The sequence below is a fragment of the Erithacus rubecula genome, assembly GCF_903797595.1.
Source record: "Erithacus rubecula genome assembly, chromosome: 29".
NCBI lineage: Eukaryota > Metazoa > Chordata > Aves > Passeriformes > Muscicapidae > Erithacus > Erithacus rubecula.
Genome location: NC_136681.1, coordinates 478854 through 497827, shown reverse-complemented (window position 1 = coordinate 497827; position 18974 = coordinate 478854). Strand labels below are relative to the sequence as shown.

At 46.1% G+C, this 18974-nt stretch overlaps 1 protein-coding gene across 1 annotated transcript; it reads left to right on the top strand.

Moving 5' to 3' along the window:
* The first annotated feature begins 9664 nt into the window (after positions 1 to 9664).
* On the top strand, positions 9665 to 16455 carry BMP10 (bone morphogenetic protein 10). The gene is made up of 2 exons (XM_079328992.1): positions 9665 to 10016; positions 13299 to 16455. Exons 1-2 carry the CDS (start codon positions 9683 to 9685, stop codon positions 14240 to 14242), a joined length of 1278 nt encoding a protein of 425 aa, XP_079185118.1. The 5' UTR covers positions 9665 to 9682; the 3' UTR covers positions 14243 to 16455.
* Positions 16456 to 18974: the final 2519 nt, after the last annotated feature.

The following is an 18974-nucleotide window of genomic DNA, read 5'->3' as shown; positions in this document are numbered from 1 at the left end:
GTTAGGATACAAAGCATTAGAATTCATTCTTTCAGGTTTCCAATCCAGTAGGATGTTTATTTTCACTTGTAGTTATGCCCCATTTGGAGATTAACTGGACTACTTTTTGATTTTTTAAATTACTTTTTCTCTATTATATGTGTATATTTTTTATATATTCTATTATATAATGAGACATTGCATGAGGTTTATCAATCAAATATTCCCAAATTCTCCAGAAACACAAGTAGCAAAGTCTCAGAGGCTGGAACACGAATGAGTGGAATCCTTTCCCCTTCAGAAAAGGGGGCCAGCAGCAGATGGGGGGGCTCAGGGTGACAAAGGGGGCTCAGTGTGACAAATGCCAGCCCACCCTGAGCACGAGCACAGGTAAAGGGAGCAGCCCCAGCAGCTCCTCTGCCCCTGCCCTGCCCTGCCCTGCCCTGCCCTGCCCTGCCCTGCCCTGCCCTGCCCTGCCAGGATCTGTCCCTGGGCTCCTGGCTCTTATTTAATTTGGGTTTTTGGAGGGTGTTGGATCCTCAGAGAGAGATCAAAATGCAGGGTTTGAATTAAAACCTTTGGATGGATTGAAGTATGCTAAGCCACACAGACATGAAATTGGGATGTAAGTTTGAATAAGTACATAAACAAGTTTAAGTAAGAATATTTTATAAGTGCCTTAAAAAGTGCCCTACACATCAGTGTGGAAAACAAGTCTTAAAAATCAAGTTTCAGTCAGAACTGAAAAACATTGTCCTAAATATCAGTGTAGAAAACAAGTCTTAAAAATAAGTCTCCATGAAAGCTCCAAAACATAGTTTTAGACATAAGAAAAATATAGTAAGAATATTGCTTATATTTTTCAGATAGAACAGATAAGGCTGCATGTGTAGATTATATGTAAAGTTTTGTACTAAGAAATTAGAATTCTAATAGGTTTAGAATAAATGCCTCAGATTTGTGGTTTTAGCTCATTGGGTAATTTGTAAATAAGAATCCCTGTGTGGGGGCAGGAGCTCTTCCTCCACCACCATCATCATGACCGGCACCACATGAAGAAGAACAAGAACAAAAGAAGAAAAGACCAGGGAGCACCTGCCTCTGGAGACCCTGCCCCAGGCTCACCCCCAGCCCTGCCAGCAGCTGCTGCTGCCTCCACTGGGACTTTGTCCTATTTGGGATCTGTGCCTAAAGCTTTAGCTTGGGCTTAACACCTGGGACTCTGCCTTTTGAGACTGATGTGCCACAGGCACACTGATGTGCCACAGGCACTGCCTTCAGTGTCTCCCACCCTCCTGGGAGTCCTTTTTTCTGCCCTTTTTGGCAGCTCACCAAGGGCCAGTCAGACACAGGTGATCTGGCAGCTCCCACTTTATTTAATTTTCTGAGGGTGTGTGTCAGGAGAGGATGGTGATTCACACCTCAGGTCACTCCAGCCATTTTTAGTTGTGCAGAAAAGCAAATGTAGCATGAAGATGATGCTTTTGTAGCAGTGTTGAAAGAGGAGAAAACATCTTTTAAAAATCAGTTTATATTGGGTACTGGGATGAGAACTGATGTGGGCATTGGCCCAGGGTGCTGTGACAGCTCCTCACAAACCAAGCCACAGCTCCATGAAATAATTTCCTGCCTGCAAAGACATCTGCAGGAGCTGCTGCCACTGCACCCTCATTTGCTCTGCCTCTTGTGAATTGTTTCTTAAAAGCTGCCAAGAAAAAATAATAATAATAATAAAAAGACATGTTGATGTGCTCATGACATTTGGAGAGGAATCAGTGCTTCAGTTTGTTATCCTGGACAGATTTTCCAGGTGAGGAACATTCAGCAGCTGCCCTGGCCAATGCACAGCTACTCTGAGCACCCCAGACAACAAAGTTGCAGAAGCCAGACCAAGGGGAACAGAAATTATTTGTCATTTTTGTTGCAATTGAAGTCAAAATTAGTGAGGTGTTTGAGTCAGTTTCCCTTAAAAAAAAAAAAAAAAAAAAAAAAAAAAAAAGATGGAAAAGACAAAATTTGATATTCAGCTGCAGGGCAATCAAAGCAGAGAGAGGCTGCTGACTACCTTAATTTACCCAGAGTCATTCCAGTTATTGAGTTATAGAAAATAGAATAACACACTTTCATCTTTGAATTTTTAAGGCTAATCTTAAAAAAGTATTTTTTAATGAATCAATCTTCTCTACTGTTATGTACAATTTACTTTCCCTTTCTGATTCCAGCCCTAACATTAAATAAACAGAGCAAATATTAGACATGCTTGTCTAATTTTTCCTCATGTTTTGCTAATGTGATTACAAGCTGTTGACTTAATCATTAATATCTCATGCTGAGATATCAGCCAACACTGCCAGAAAATATTCCATCTCTGCTTAGCACTCAAGTTGTCAGTTAAATAATTTCATGTTATTAATCAAAATTGTCAGCAAAATAATTTCTGCTGACCCAAGTCTGTTTTTTTCCCATTGTTGGAAATTAGGACTCCTCAGTTTTCAAACCCAAGGAGAAAATTTAGTGATTATTCCCAAGAACTTTGTTCATTTAGGGCTGTGAGAGCTTTTAAATGGAGCTCTCATTAAGGACAAGAATGCTATCCCTCAAAAAGCTGCTTGGACAGAGCTGACAAGCAAAGGGGACAAGTCTGGGAGGTTTCTGAAAGGTTTTCTTCTGCAATCTTGTTTTTGTCAGTGTCACTGGAGCTGCCCAGAGAGTTTCCTGAAGTTTAACACCCACATGAATACCAAAGCACCACAAAATAACTGCATGATGAGAGAAAGAATTTCAAAAATGTAAAATTAAAACTTTCTCTTGACCTTTTTCTGCCAAACTGTTCTGTGAAGGGAGTGTGATAAGGAGCCTGCAGAGTCCAAACCCCTGGGATTAAACAGCAGCTCCTCTCTGTTCATTAGCACTGCTCTCACTTTCTGTGTCAAGATACCAAATAGGAATTGATTATTTTTGACCATGTCTCACCAGGTTTGAATGAATTGAGGACTGAATTAATAAACTGTGTGACCATAAATTTTTAATATTATTAGAGACTGCATCCATATTTACCAAGGCAGGTACCAAAGGCATGTGGCATGTAAAGCCATGTACCAAACTCACAGGAGGGGAGACAAATCAAGAGATTTTGAGACATTTCTCATCCTGTAAATGATATAAGCAATTAACTGAAAAATCCAGCCCCTTGGATTATGTGTGCATTTCTATTGCCTGTGTTTGTTCATTTTGAGAACCAGCAGGGAAAAAATGAGCAGATTCAATGCTGGACTGTGACTGTCTCATGAAAGGATCTAAGAATTTCATGGGAGCCCCTCTCTGGCTGCAGGGCTGGGCAGTGAACTGGGTAGGTGCTGCAAATTTCCCAGCTGACTGCAAAGCCCAAGCATGGAAGTGGCAGCTCCTCCAAAATTCTTCTGGAGGAGCTGGGAGCTCACAGGGCCTGTGGTGCACGTGGCTGGCAGGACACTGACAGCAAGGCCATATCCAGCTATTTTTCCAGCTCCTTTCTTTCTGTTTCAGTTCCTCAGACTCTGCACTGGCTTGGAACTCCCAGTTTCTCATTTTGGGGCTGCCACAGAGCCAGCCCAGGTTGTGGATGGAGCCCCTGCCTGGAGCCTGGAGCTTCTGCCACCTCAGAGGCATGGAAGGAGGGAGGAAAGGGAATTTCCAGTGCAGTGCAGGTAGTCTGTGTGCCCTGCCTTGTGGGATCCCCATCCTTCTCACCTGCCTGGGAATGGCTGAGGGAGACGAGCCCTGGGCTCCCCACACAAAGCCAGTGGTGCTCCAGGTCAGGAGGAGCTGCTGCCACACAGGTTAAGGAATTCTCTGGGTCAGGAGGAGCTGGGGTCACACAGATTTAGGAATTCTCTGGGTCAGGAGGAGTTGGGGTCACACAGATTTAGGAATTCTCTGGGTCAGGAGGAGCTGGGGTCTCTCAGGTTAAAGAATTCCCTGGATCAGGAGGAGTTGGGGTCTCTCAGGTTAAGAAATTCCCTAAATCAGGAGGAGCTGGTGCCACACAGATTAAAGAATTCCCTGGATCTGAAGGAGCTGGGGTCTCTCAGGTTCAGAATTCCCTGGATCTGAAGGAGCTGGGGTCTCTCAGGTTCAGAATTCCCTGGGTCAGGAGGAGCTGGGGTCTCTCAGGTTCAGAATTCCCTGGGTCAGGAGGAGCTGGGGTCTCTCAGGTTAAAGAATTCTCTGTCCTTGTGGCTGTCCAGCTTTCTCCCTTTCCTTTCTGTCCCTGTTTTTTTTTCCCTTAATCACACAGGCTGTAATGCACTGCCACGTTTCTCCCCCTCCCTCCCCTCCCAATCAATAAATACCATCCTTTAATTTCCCACTGACATCTGAAATGGGAATAGAGCCCCTGGGAAGAGCCCATTTATGGACAGGGAATCCAGAGCAGCCATGAACCAAGGCATACAGGAATAAGGGCTTGGGCAGATGCAGGAATGGAAACTAATTTTAGTTATTCCATTGCAAGCTCATCACACTGTCAGTGTCACACTCCTCTTTATCTCCCATCTCACACCCAGCAGTTACCTCATGCCACAGCTATCTCCTGACAGGGACTGTTGTGGGGCATTTTTACAATAATTCCATCCCTGTATTTTGGAAAACCTCAAATCACATGCTGTGGTTGCTACAGCAGTTTGCATCCCTCTCCTGCTTCCCTGCAATGGTGTGACTGAGGTCCCTGATTAGGGAGCAGACTTGACCCAAAATTCCTGAAGAAAGAAAAAAAAAAGGATCAGAGAAACATGTTTTCACATTTTAAAAGAAGACTTCTCTGCAGTAACAATCTAATCTAAAAGTTCTAATGAATTTTTAAGGTATGGGGTGCTGAACCAAAACCCAGATGAGTTTACAGGTGGGGAAGTGAGATGTGACACTGTACAACCGGCAGATTTCTTATCCCCTGGGGAACCATTCACACCCAGAAAACCCAGGGCACTCAAGCAAATATTGATCACCTTCTCCTGGCAAGGCTCCCCCTCCAAGGCTGCTCCGAGCCCCTGGCTGAGGGCAGGTGTTCCTGCATCCCAAAAAACAGGCTAAGGAAGGCTGAGGATACTCCAAAACCACTTCACATTCCTGCCCAGAGGAACATCAGCCCCTCTGGATCTCCTGTATCCGGACCTGGGCAGTTGGTTCAGCCCTGCCTCAGTTCCCACCTCCAGCACCACTCCTGCCTCAATAATCCTGCCCAAATAATCCTGCCCAAATAATCCTGTCCTAATAATCCTGCCCAAATAATCCTGCCCCAATAATCCTGCCCAAATAATCCTGTCCTAATAATCCTGCCCCAACAATCCTATCCCAATAATCCTGCCCCAATAATCTCCCAAATAATCCTGCCCCAACAATCCTACCCCAACAATCCTGCCCAAATAATCCTGCCCCAACAATTCTGCCCCAACAATCCTGCCCAAATAATCCTGTCCCAATAATCCTGCCCCAATAATCCTGCCCCAGTAATCCTGTCCAAATAATCCTGCCCCAATAAACCTGCTCCAATAATCCTGCCCCACATTCCTGCCCCCCATTCCTGCCCCCACAATTCTGCCCTCACATTCCTGCCCCCCATTCCTGCCCCCACAATTCTGCCCCCCATCCCTGCCCCCACAGTTCTGCCCCCACACTCCTGCTCCTGTTGGCAGGAGGAGCCCTGGAAGTATCAGCTGGAGGAAGCAGTGGGGTGGCCCAGATTTTGGAGCCCCACAATGCTCAGGATGGACCCTGTGGACGAGTTGGGGGCTCCCAGGAGCCTGAGCTGCTCCTGCCCTGTCTGCTGAGCCCTGGGGGCAGGCAGGGCCTCGCTGCTCCCTGGGCTCATTTTCTCCTTCAGTTCTTCCCAGGGCAGAGGAGGGATCCTGCCCAGCTGTGGTGCCTCTCCAGCAGCAGATCTGGAGGAAGGTGGGGAGGGATCAGCTGGAGCTCTGGGAGTGCCAGGGGCTCATCCCCAGCACTGCCAGGGTCAGTGCAGAGCCCTGGGCTCGCAGCAGCCTCTGCTCCCATACCCAGCTGCAGGTGAAGGGGGGATGAACAGCAGCTCCCCCAGACTTTTCTGTGAAATTTCTGTAGCCCAGGCTGCCCAACGAGCCACCCCCTGCTGAGGAAATGGGGTCATTGTTGATGCTACAGTTGAATCATGGTTAAACTGTGATGCTGCTTAATGTTACCTCTCCAGCTGCCTCAGGTGTGTCGATAGATACCACTGGGAACCAGGGAAAAATCAGCCTTGAAGCTTTGCCTTTCTCAAGCTGCTCAAGGACAAGAAATTATAACAATTATTATACACCTGCAGGGTGCCTAAGAACCGTGTGAGTGTCTTGTAATGATTTGCAGAAAGCATGTTTTCAAAGAGGTGTTGCCTTCTTGGACCAATGAGGCTTTTCTATTCTGTTTTGCACGTACTACCCTTTATATAAGTGTAGTGTTTCTTTAAATAAATATCTCTCTCTCTCTCTTTTGCTTCTCCATTGCACAAAGAACTATGTTGCATTATCCTTTTCACCACTCTCCTATAGCCTAAAATGCAACACAGGTGATCTAGTTAGCATTGATTTTTTGATAGCAATTTCTTTCTAGGATACCTATTGTATGGGTAAATTGCAGTGCATATGGGAAAAAAAGTACAAACCGTTTCAGTGACATGAACTAAAGCCCTTCTGTTACACAATTTGATTCAGAAAAAAATAATTATCAGTGTCTAAAATTCATCAGCCTGTGGCCTAAGGAAAGAGGAAGCTGCTTTTATATCAGATGTGCTCTCTGGGTATTCCTCATCTGGCAGGTCCCCAGAAGGGTCTACATGGAACAAGTCAGGAAACTCAGCACAAGCTGCTTTGTGTTCAACCCCTGCACTCTGCCATTGTTCAAGGACTTATCAAACCCAGAGCGGAAATGCGAAAACACTTGGAATGTCTGAGCAGGAACTGTGCTCCTAATGAGCCACTGAGGCAAGATGACACTTGTGGGTGAGGAAATGCATGTCAGATCCCTGTGCTCACAATGCTTTCTGCTTTACACAGTAATGCCTGCAGGGTGGGAAATGACAGGTTCAGAACACACCAGACGTGTCTGGGCTCAGGTCCCAGCCCAGCCCCTGTGCTGCTCCCAGCACCCCCAGAGCAGCTGAAATGATGCTGCTCAGAGCACTGTTGGCACCCACACACCCAGGGCTGCACCACAGGCTGAGGCTCAGCTCACAGAAAAGGAGGACAAACCTAGGAAAGCTCCTCTGGCTCTGGAGCTGCTCATCTGCATCAACAGAGTAACAGAGAATTTCACTTAGTCTCTGATCCAGTGCCAGCTGCACACCCCAAACTACTCAGTGTTCATAGTGAGAGAGGAGACTCAACCAAAAAACTCAGAGTGACACAAATGCTGAAGAATCTTTTTAAATTCAAAGCCTTCAGCCTTGAACCTCACAGAAATCCCCAATCCCTTTGAAAGGAGTTCCACAGATCCCAGTGCAGCAAGCAGCAGCTCTTACGATGTGCTTATCTCTTTAATTAAATTTATATATAGAAATAGAAATGGAAATAGAAATAGAAATAAAAATAGAAATGGAAATGGAAATGGAAATGAAAATAGAAATAGAAATAGAAATAGAAATAGAAATAGAAATAGAAATAGAAATAGAAATATAGAAATAGAAATGGAAATTGAAATAATAGGTGAAATCAGTGCATTTTTGAAATTATATTGAAGCATTAAAAAAGGAAACACTCTGGAGGCATTATCACCCTCATGAAGAATGTCCTGCATCACTGGCTATGACAAGCAGCCCCAAAGACTTTCCTTCCCTGAGTCCTTTAGTGCTCACTGCTGTGGAGCATCAAAGAGTTAAGGCTGAGCCAACTCTCAGGGGCTTTAATGTTAACCTCACTTCCTGTGGAAGTAAAGACCTTAATTTGGTGATGAATCATCATGAAAAAGAAGACTGCACTTTTCTGTTAATTAACAGAAGCAACTGGAACTGCTCCAAAATTTCTCCATGACTTCTGTGCTCAGCTCTGGAAAACGAAAATATTGAGAGATCAGCCTTTGATAAGGCTGTAGAGGATTTATAGATAGCCATGAACTCCACAGTGAGGTCTAAATTAATCTTGCTAAGCTCAACTATCTACTTCTAATGTGGTCTAGCAATAAAAGGGACCTTGATTAGCACACTTATCCTCTAGAATCAGGTTTCCCATGTTCAGAAGAAGAAAAGTTGAATTAAATGAGGTAAAAATGCCATGTCAGTGTCTGGCTCCATGACAGCCATACTGCACATGATTTTCACAAAAATACTGGTATTTAATTAAAAACATAGAGGATGAATTCTAAACAGGCATGACTTGAGTATGGTTCTCATGGTTGTGCTAAATTTGGACAAATGATGAAGGAAGAAAATTGCAGAGATGGGTCAGCAAATCAGTGGATGTGCTTGGACAAAAAGCAGAGTCCAGAAAACCCAGCAGGTGAGTGGTTTAGTCCTTGGGTAGAGTCCTTAGTGCAAGGAAAAGCTCTGCAGCACGAGCAGAAATGCCTCTTTATCTTGAGTACTGAACCCCTCAGGGACAGGCACTGAGCTCTGGCCAGGCTGCCAAAACAAGAGCACTTTGGAAAGTCTGTGGAGAGCAGGGAGATTGAAGGTGATAATGTCATCTATGAACCTGAGCAATTTTTGTCCATACACTGCTCATATTTTGTTGAAATTTGCACACTAACACAAAAAACACCATTAATTTCAGCACAGGTTTTTGCAAAGTCATTTCTGAATTTTCCACGCTGTGTGCCTGATTGATGTGAACCTGAAATCAGAACCTGTTGGCCTTTGGTGTTTTCAGTAATTTTTTATTTAGCAGTGCTGTGACTAAACCAAGCATAACTGTGATTTGCTGACTCACATATGAAAGATGAAGGAAATTAAGATTTCCTGAATCGTTTGCAGATACTCCAGTCACGGAATCATGGAATACCTCAAGTCAGGAGCGAGCCAGGAGGATCACCAAATGCAGCTCCCTGCTCTTCAGAGGATGTGATTGTCCTTGCTCACCCTGAGCTCTCCTCCTCTGCATCCAGGGCCTGGTGACTGTGCTGTAGCACAGAGAGCTCTTCTCCCAGTTTTTGCACTGCACAAGTATAGAAGAACGGAATTTTTCATGTTTTTAAGTTTAATATGAACACCTGACTCTCAAATAATTTTGAAAAGGGCAGAGAGAGCTGTTGTTTGCCCTTGGTGAGAAATGGGTGCAGTTGGAGAGAGGCTCTTTGGAATTTACGTGTTTGCCTGAAACCCACGCGGATGGAGACGGTTCACACACGGCAGGCAAAGTCAGCTGCCGGGAGGGAGAAAGGAAGGGCAGCTCCTCTCTGAGGAGAAACTTGTCCTATCTCTGAGAGTCCCGCACAGAATGTTTACAAAACGCTCATTAAGGGAGAGGGGATGGCGAGATAGCAACAAATCTGGTGAGCAGCTTCCACTGGCCGAGATAAGAGAGGCAAGGCGGCCATAGAGGAGAGCGAGATCCAATTACCGAGACCTGGTTCTGGGGAGGGGGAAGGGGCAGACAGACAGCACGGATCACAAGTTTCAAGACAAGAGCTTCCAAACTTGTCATCCCTCTGTGACACAGGCCGGCGGATAAAACCCCAACCAGCCCGCACCAGAGCCAGAGCGCGGTGGAGCCGCGGCGAAGCCATGGATTCTGTTCTGCTCCAGCTCTGGGCTGTCCTCTCCCTCCTGGTGCACCTTGCAGCCTGCAGTCCCATCCTGAGCTTGGAGCACTCTTCCCTGGAGGAAGACGTGCCTCTTTTTGATGAGATCCTCTCTGAGCAAGATGGGGTTGATTTCAACACGCTGCTCCAGAACATGAAAAATGAGTTTTTGAAGACGTTGAACCTCTCTGACATCCCCCTGCATGAGTCGGCCAAGGTGGACCCACCAGAGTACATGCTAGAGCTGTACAACAGGTTTGCCACAGACAGGACATCGATGCCTTCTGCAAACATCATCAGGAGCTTCAAAAACGAAGGTAAGAGCTGCTCATCTCTGGGAGATGTGGATAGAAAGGAGTGTCTTTAGAGCCAGAGTGAAATGTCCTGAGCAGGTACAGGGCATGAAGCACACCAGGGCCTTTGAGGATGGCCTTGGAAATCAGCAGCTGTGGCAGGGCTGCCCAGAGCCCAGCTCTGCTGAGAGAGTCCTTGTCCTTTGCTCTGGATACTGCAGGGCTTTGGGGGAAGGTGTGTCTTTAACACTGGGGCAGCACCAAGTGTGGTTTTAGTGCATCAATTTCTTTATCTACATAGTAACACACATTATTTGTAATCAGGTGATTGATTTCTTTAAATGGATACCTTAAGTAACATTTGAAATGAAGGCAAGGCTCATTTTTACACACTGTTCAAAGTGTATTTGCAATACAATATTTGAATGCAATATTTTAAAATTTGAGCTTAACCCAGTACAGCTTTCTGTTAATGCCTTCTCACTGTTGATCCCTGTCACATTTGTAAAGTTTTCTTCCTTTGGCATTGGTGCATAGTCCAGAAAATGCACAGAAGTAAGTGAAGGGAAATTTTGGATAACTAATAGGTTTTACTTTGGAGAACCAGACTCTATCCTAATAAAAAGAAACAAACAAAACCCAAGGAAACCTAATTATCACAGAATCACAGAATATTCTGAGTTGAAAGGGACCCACAAGGATCATCAAATTCAACTCTCAAGCAAATGGCCCGCACAAGGATCAAAGACATAACCTTGGCATTATTAACCCCCTGCTGCAACCAACTCAGCAAATGCCCTTGTGCCATTTCCCTCTCTGTTTTCCTCTGGTTTTCCTTTCACATTCCCCTCAGTTCAATGAGGATGAGATAATGCTGCAGCACTAATATTCAATAATTTGCCAATGCCTTTTATGCACCAACACATTTTATGCTAAAAGCATTTTTCAACTAAACAGTTCCAATATCAATTAATCCACCTGGCAAATGCAAGTGCTTTGATTCATGTTTTGTTACCATGGGGCACGTGTGGCTGTTCAAGCTGCCACGAGGCCCCTCTCATCCTCAGTTCATTTAATTAATGAGTTAAAGATGTCATTACTTTCTCCTCAACATTTGCCATTTCAAATGATGAGCTGTGAGGAGAGGCTGAGTGAATTCACTCGAGTTGTGCAGGGCAGTGAGATGCCAGGAGAGATCCCAAAACTCTGCTCTGGGCAGGGCAGTGTGTTCCTGGCATGGAGAGACTCTGCACTCTGGTTTTAAGTTTCCTTCCACATCCTTTTCTCCAGTGTGAAGTTTACTGGAGGGTTGGTGGCAAACCAGTTGCAGGCAGTGGTGGCCAGTTGCTCACCTTGCCCTGCCCAGAGTGAAGGGCACACACACACAGGAGGTATTGTTCTCATTTTGTGCTGTTTGGAAAAGAAATAATGGGACAAAGATTGCCAAGTACAGTGTGGTAAAGAATAAAACACCCTGTGGTTTAGTGATGTGAATCTGAAATCTTTCCACCTGCAAAAAATTCAGATTTGCAGCAGTGAAATGGCGCAGACTGACCTTTGCCAGGTGGTGTTGGCAGCTCTGTGCTGCCCTGAAGTCAGAATTTCTCCATCAAATGGGGGAACTCCTGAAAAGTTCCCTTAAATTTCTGCCATTTCAGATTTTCTCTCATCTCTTCTAATCCAAACCAGCAAGATGCTAAGCAAGACCTCTGATAGGAACACAGCTTCACAAACATGCAGTTTGAGGACTGTGCAATTTGTGTTTTTCGTGTGTCCTCAAAGTCTGGATAATTAAGAACCATCCCTTTCATGCTAAAGAGCTCATTTGGTAAAGAAATTAATTGCTTGCAATGAGAAGGATGGGAGAAACAGACCATGGAATTGTTTTGTTCACCTGCCAGACAAAAACTGGCAATAATTGCAGTTTCATTACTATCCATTAAATCCCTTACTATAGAAATATAACAGGTGGCATGGCTGGAATTAGCTCTTTGTTTTAACCCATGGACCACAACAGTTTACTTGTAAACAGGGCTGTAATCAGTGGCAATTCTTGAAATAAAGGGAAATTTTTAAGGGAAATTTCTTTTTCTATGGTCTCCAAATCTCCCTTCCCAATCCTCCTAGGGGTGTACTGGAACCAGCAGGAGGTCTGGCAGCCTATGGACTTTCCAGCTGAAGAGCAGAGTCACATCCTGGCTGTATGAGAGATGCTCAGGGTCTGCTCCCATCTTTACCAGGTGACAGGGAAATGGAAGCAGAATCCCATCATTCAAAATGAAAAAAAAAAAAAAAAAAAAAAAAAAAAAGAAGACAAAAAGGCAGGTGTCTCAAAGCCTCCAAACTGGAGTTAAACAGCACAAGTCACATGCTGAAGTTCATGGCTTGCCTAAGTGCACTGGTGGAGCATGGCCAGGCCTTGTGCCTTTATCAAAGTAATTTTTCTACAAACACAGAAAAATCAGGGAAGGCAGAGATGAAGGGAGTAAGAGGTCACAAATAGTTTGTCTTTGCATTAATTATATTTCCAGCCTCTGTGTCCCAATCTGCCTTCTGGGTTGCAAGAGCACCCTGGGGAGCAGATCTGGGAAGAAATGAATGTTGCTGTGCAGGCACCAGCAGTGCAGCCCAGGGGCAGCAGACATTGTCCTTCACACCTCTCCATGGCCAAAGGAGCCCAGGGGGCTGAGGGCAGCTGGCTGCTCACCCAAAGCCCACGGGGCTGGTGGCAGGGGAGCTGTGGCTGCCAGGTCACCTTGGTGTCACCAGCTACTCTTCCTGATGTAAAACATCTTCCAAAGCAGCTTCTCCTCTCCAGTGTTTGGCCCTTTCCATGTCTGAGCTGCAGGGAATTCCTGCTAGCACAGGAACACTACAGCACACACATTTCTTGTGCTTGCAGATCATATATTGCCCATTTTATGCTGGCCCCAGTGCCACGTCCTTTGCCTTCCTGCACCAACGAATGTTTTCCCTTGTTTATTAAATAGTTGCTGTGTAGCAACCTAGAAGTGATTTTTATGTCAATATTAAGCAACACATTTTTAATATGTAAATCTTCCAGTTGGCAAAGAGGTCTCTGGAAAGCCTGGGGACTGAAGGATCACTAAACCCAGGGCTGTAGCATGGCTGGGACACATCTAAAATGATCTTGGCCCTGTTTCCAAGAACAGCTGTGCAAAGTGCTGAAAAAACATTGTCCTGGACACCTGTCCAAGTGAAACCCCCACATGCTGGATGACCCTCAGTGCGTGTTCTTGTGGATGTATTGACTCTTCTAAAACATTTGATTTTTGTTCTTTGCAGACTTGGATTCCCACCCTGTTGGCGTTACGGGAACTCGGAAATACCCGCTGCTGTTCAACGTTTCCATCCCTCACCACGAGGAGATCATCATGGCAGAGCTGAGGCTCTACACCCTGGTGGAGAGGGACCAGAGGCTCTACGAGGGGCTCGACAGAAAGGTGACCATTTTCGAGGTGCTGGACAACATCCACATGGGGGCTGGGGAGGAGAGGAAGCTGGTGGCCCTGGCCTCCAGGCACATCTACGGCACGAGCAGCGAGTGGGAGAGCTTCGAGGTGACGGAGGCCACCCGGCGCTGGCGCAGGGCAGGGCTGAGCACACACCGGCTGGAGGTTCACATCGAGGGCAGGGAGGGCGACGAGCAGCGCGGCGAAGGGAAACTCGACATCGACATCAACTCCGAGGCCAAGCACGTGCCCCTGCTGGTTGTGTACTCTGACGACCAGAGCAACGACAGGAAGGAGGAGAAGGAAGAGCTGAATGAGATGATAGACCACGAGCAGTTGCTGGAGCTGGAGAACCTGGAGGTGGGCAATTTCCACGAGCAGCCCGGGGAGGAGGCGCTGCTCCAGATGCGCTCCAACATCATCTACGACTCCACCGCCCGCATCCGCAGGAACGCCAAAGGCAACTACTGCAAAAAGACCCCGCTCTACATCGACTTCAAGGAGATTGGCTGGGACTCCTGGATCATCGCCCCGGCCGGCTACGAAGCCTACGAGTGCCATGGGGTGTGCGCCTACCCCTTGACGGAGCACGTCACGCCAACCAAGCACGCCATTGTCAAGACTTTGGTTCACCTGAAGAACCCCCAGAAAGCCTCCAAGGCCTGCTGCGTGCCCACCAAACTCGACCCCATCTCCATCCTCTACCTGGATGCAGGGGTGGTCACCTACAAGTTCAAGTACGAGGGCATGGTGGTGTCAGAGTGTGGCTGCAGATAGTAGGAGGGAACGCACGCGTGGGGAGGGCACGGGGGGAGTATTTAATGATTCAGTCTGTAAATTTGTACATTTGGGATTTGCTATTTAATGAGGTTATTTAATGAGGCCTGTACAGATAATTGTATGTTTCCTGTCATGGGGAATGGGCACGTCGTGTAGGGATTGTATATTTTGTTCCATTTGCTTCCTTCTCGCTGCTCTTCGCTGTCCGGATCGCAGCCGAGTCTCTCCTCCTGTCAGGGCATGGAGCTGATCACTGGATTGTTTGGGAGGGCTCCTGGTGCCAAAAGGGCACATCTAAATTCATGGAAATAAAGGTGTATTTTTGTACTTTATCACTGTTGATTGGCATCTCCAGGGCTTTCCAGAGCTGTTAAAGACACGTGAGTGATGGACAATCACACATGGATTATTCAGTGTTCTGTAATATCTTTATAAAGATCTTCATGTGCTCATTTTTTTCTTAATTCATCTCTGTAGAGCTTACATCCTAATAACTCTCGAGCTCCTGAATCACTAAGGCACAAAGCAGGTGATTTTTTTTTTCCTTGTTTCTTATTACTTCCTTCACTCTTTCCCTGTTTCATTCAAAGGCAACTGGCAGGGACGATTTGGCATCTGGAGCAGAAGGGCACCACTCCCTTTCCCATCTTTCTTAGGAAAGCAAATGGCCCAGGAGCAGTGCCAGGCATGGGCCAAGGCAAGAAATTCCCCCTGTGCAGGTTTATGACAAAATCACTCTGAGGCAGCTCTGGCTTTGCTGCAGCAGCCGTGGGTTGGCTCTCCAGGGCCAGAACTTTAGTTAGCAGAAGGAAATGCAATAAATTTCCTGAACCCTTGGAATTGTACCAGCTAAAATTCTCCTTGAAATTTCCACCATCTACAAACAAGCCCCAATTCCCAGTCAGTAAATCCCATCAGATGCAGCTGCATAATCCCACTGGAATGGCCCAGCAGTGCCAGCAGAGCAGCAGAGCCCTTCGTGGCAGTGGGACACGAGCATCTTCCCTTTCTGTAAGTGCTGAATTGTCCATTCCCAGGGATGTTCCTCCCCCCAGACTCTACAGATGCAGTCACATGGCATGTTTCCACCACTCTTCTGCAACAAATCGTGGTGATAAGGAGGTGTTGGAGCTGAGAAACAATAGACCCGTCACTTTATTTATACTAAGCTGCAAATTTGTCAGATTCTTGGGAAAGTGTAAGTGATGTTGACTCTTATAGCCTGTACCAGAGCCTACTGCACTGTCCCTGCATCTGTTTTACACTTTTAAGGGAAAGTTATCTTCCCTGGAAGTGATAAGGGTCTTTGAAAGAATCACTCCAACACTTCATGGGAATGAACACCAAAGACTTTATCACGCACCAGCTAAACCCAATTTCACCCATTTTCACACATACTCTTCTGTGCTTCCCATAATTTATTGACCTATTTATTGACTGCCTGCCTTTGTAATATAATGTAGAATACAGAATGTTTTATTTTTGTGCTTGTGTGTAATCCCACTTGGATAAAACCTTGTACTGATCCTACTTTACATGGAATCTCTCTGTTGAGTTGTGTGGCACACAGAATGAGGTTGCTGACTTCTTTTTCCTCCCCTGGATACTTGTAAATTCCACATGGCTCACTTGCAGAGCTGCTCCCTCACTGCAGTGATTCCAGGGCAGTTCTGGAGTGTGGTCTCCTCCAATTTACAGCTCCTCTTGCAGGGGTATCACAGCTCTAAGTGCTCAGCTGTGTAGTTTAATGTTGAGTTATGCAGCCTCCAGATAGTGGCCTACACACTGGGCTGTGATATTGCTTTATTCCTCACCCTGGGAGTGACTGACACCCCTGACAGACCTTTCCCCAGAGCCACTCTGCAATCAGGGCCCGTGGCTCAAGGCACGCTGCAGGAATTCGGGAGAGCTGTGACATTTGCTCTGCTGCCATCAGCTGCAGCAGCCAAGGGCTGAAGTGTGACCACACAGAGCCTTTCAAAACTATCCACGATTCTTATGAAGCCATTTGCCAAGACAAGCCATTCACCTTGTTAGGAGTGATAATCCAGCATTAGGGAGATAATCCGACATTTATTTTATCATCTCGTTTCTGCGGGCGGGCCCGTGGCAGAGATTTGCCCTCCCTGCCTTCCCCCATCCTCCCCTGGCAGCACCAAATCTCTGAACAGGCTGCAGGGAAAGCTGTGCCTTACAGACAGTAAATAACCCACTGCAACCACCCAAAAACATGGCAAGTCTCACTAAATTCTCAAGTGGCCACGCTGCAAAGCAGAGCAGTGCCTGCACTCCGTGTCTCACATCACTCCCTGCCTCAGCCTGTCAGGGATTTGCTGAGCACAGCCTGTGCCATGTTCTGGTCCAAAGCAAACACAGGCAATGTGTCATTTTATCAGCTGCACGTGGGAGCTTCTATGAGATCAGTAAAATTGTCAATAAATGCCAATGCAATTCTTCAGAATCAGGGGCAGCCAGGCTGCTGATGCAACCTCTATAAAGAAATGAGGATTGTCCTGCTGATGGAGGGGATTTCAGCCAGAGTTTGTGGTGAAAGAAGTGAAGCTGTGTCTCACTGTGCTATTCTGGGAGAAAACTGAGCATCTCTTGAATCCTTCAGCTGCACCTGAGATCAGAACTCCTGGGAATGTTGTTTCTTTTATCGGGGGTGTCTGTCAGGACTCCACAGCTGCTTTAAGAGCAAAATCCTCCCTTTGCCCTTTCTTTCAATATAACCCTGCAAAGGCATTTCTTGGATGTTCATGAAGTTCAACGACAGAGATCAGACAAAAAACAAAACGAAACAAAACAAGAGGGCAGTTATTTCCTAAAGATCTTTCCCCAAGCAGCAAATCAAGGCTGTTTCTGCAAGTTCAGAAGTGCTTGGCTTTAAAGCCCCTGTCCAAATAGACACAGCACTCACAAATAACAGGGTGAGGGTGTGACAAGAGCCAGGGCTGCCAAGCTGGGAGTCCCAGGAGTCCCTGAAAAAATGTTCTGAGTACCTGAAAAAATGTTCTACTGCATATTTTAGTTTTCTTTGTTTCTATGCTCCTTCCTTCTATCCAACCATCCACATTAATACTGTGAATTCTGTTTCTAAAAGATTTTATTTGTCACATTAAAGTCTGGTGTGCACTGATTCTCCTTTCCTTTCTGATCTCTTTTATCTCAACATGTCAGCAGGTTTTTTACTTAAATCTTCAATCTTAATTTTAGAAAGGTTTGGGAAAATATGGCTTCAGTGTGGAAGTTATCTATCTGTCTGTCTATCTATCTATCTATCCATCCATCCATCCATCCATCCATCCCTGAATTATTGTAAGCAATTAAAACAACCCTGTCTCACTGAAATCATCAGCATCACCAGGATTTTTGCCTTTATCTGTTTCTAGTTGAACATGTATAAGAAATTGTGAGCAGTTATGGAGCCCCCTTTTTTCTGGATGCTATATAAAATTCCAGGCAGTGATTTCAGGCTGAACAGGCAGGAACAGGCAAAGGGGTGGGAGCAAAGATCAGGTCAAAGGGAGCTGAGGGAAGAGCTTTGGTCTGGGATTGCTGCTCCTAAACCACACACACAGAGCCTCCAGAAGAGCCTGAGCTTCAAGGCATCCTCCTGACTCCTGGGGCTGTGCAGGAGCAGTGACAGCTCTGTCTCCTGAGCCAACACTCAGCACCCAGGGCAGATTTCACCAAGCACTTGGAAGGCTGAGGTTCCCTTAAGGGATCTCTATCTCTCAGCTCTCTGCACGTGGGCTCCAACTCCCCAAATAGATTTCCCCCAAAGCCTCCCTGCATTTTCCTCCCTGTCTGTGCCCTGGAGTCCAGGCTCACTCTGCAGTGAGGAGACAGATTCCCAATTTTCTGAGTGCCAAACCAAACAGCTCAGGGTGGTTCTGCTGGCCCTACCCTTGCTCTGGGCTCTTTGGGGTGGTCTGAGTTCTTGGGGACCAGTAGAGCAGGGCTGGCTCATGCCCATCCCTTTTGGGGGGACCAAATGCCAATCAGTGGGGGGAAAATGTGTCCCTCAATATTGTGGACACATCTTTTTCCAAGGTGTCTGTGCCCTGCCAATGAGCAGCACCTCTGGAGGTCAAGGCATGGGATGAACCTCCCCAAAACTGAGCTCACTTCAGAAAAACCATCCAAAGCAGCAGTCAGGACCTATTCCAAATTCCTCCTCCCCAAAACTACTGCACTGCCCTTCTGAGACTGCTCAGAGCAAAGCAAACCAGAACCGGCAGCAGTGCACAATTACCAAAGGAAAATGTGATTTTTGACAGCCCCAGGCAGGTCTCCCAGCACGATGGGAGAGGTGCAGTTTAGGATTTTCTGTGACACACACTGAGTCAAAGCCCTACAAAATCTACTAGGATTTTAGTGGGGAGGGGAAGGGAAAAAAAAAAAACAACAAAACAGGAAGATTTCGTGGCACTCGAACATCTGCTTCAAACATTTGAAAAACTACAGCCCAGTGTTAATTTAAACTTCCTTATAACCCAGTTCAACATTTGGAGTGCAAACATTGTTAATAGGATGGGAACCAGGGTGGTGCTTACTATATTGGGAAACAAAACCAGAACAAAACCAGCTTGAGATAGAGCTTTTGTTTATATTGCTGACCCATCTGTCTTCATTAATGCATTATTTACAGGAAAAGTTAAAAAATTAGCTTCTGCTCCCTCTTCAAGTGCAGCAGTGACAAATAAAGGCTGAATGGTTAATTTGC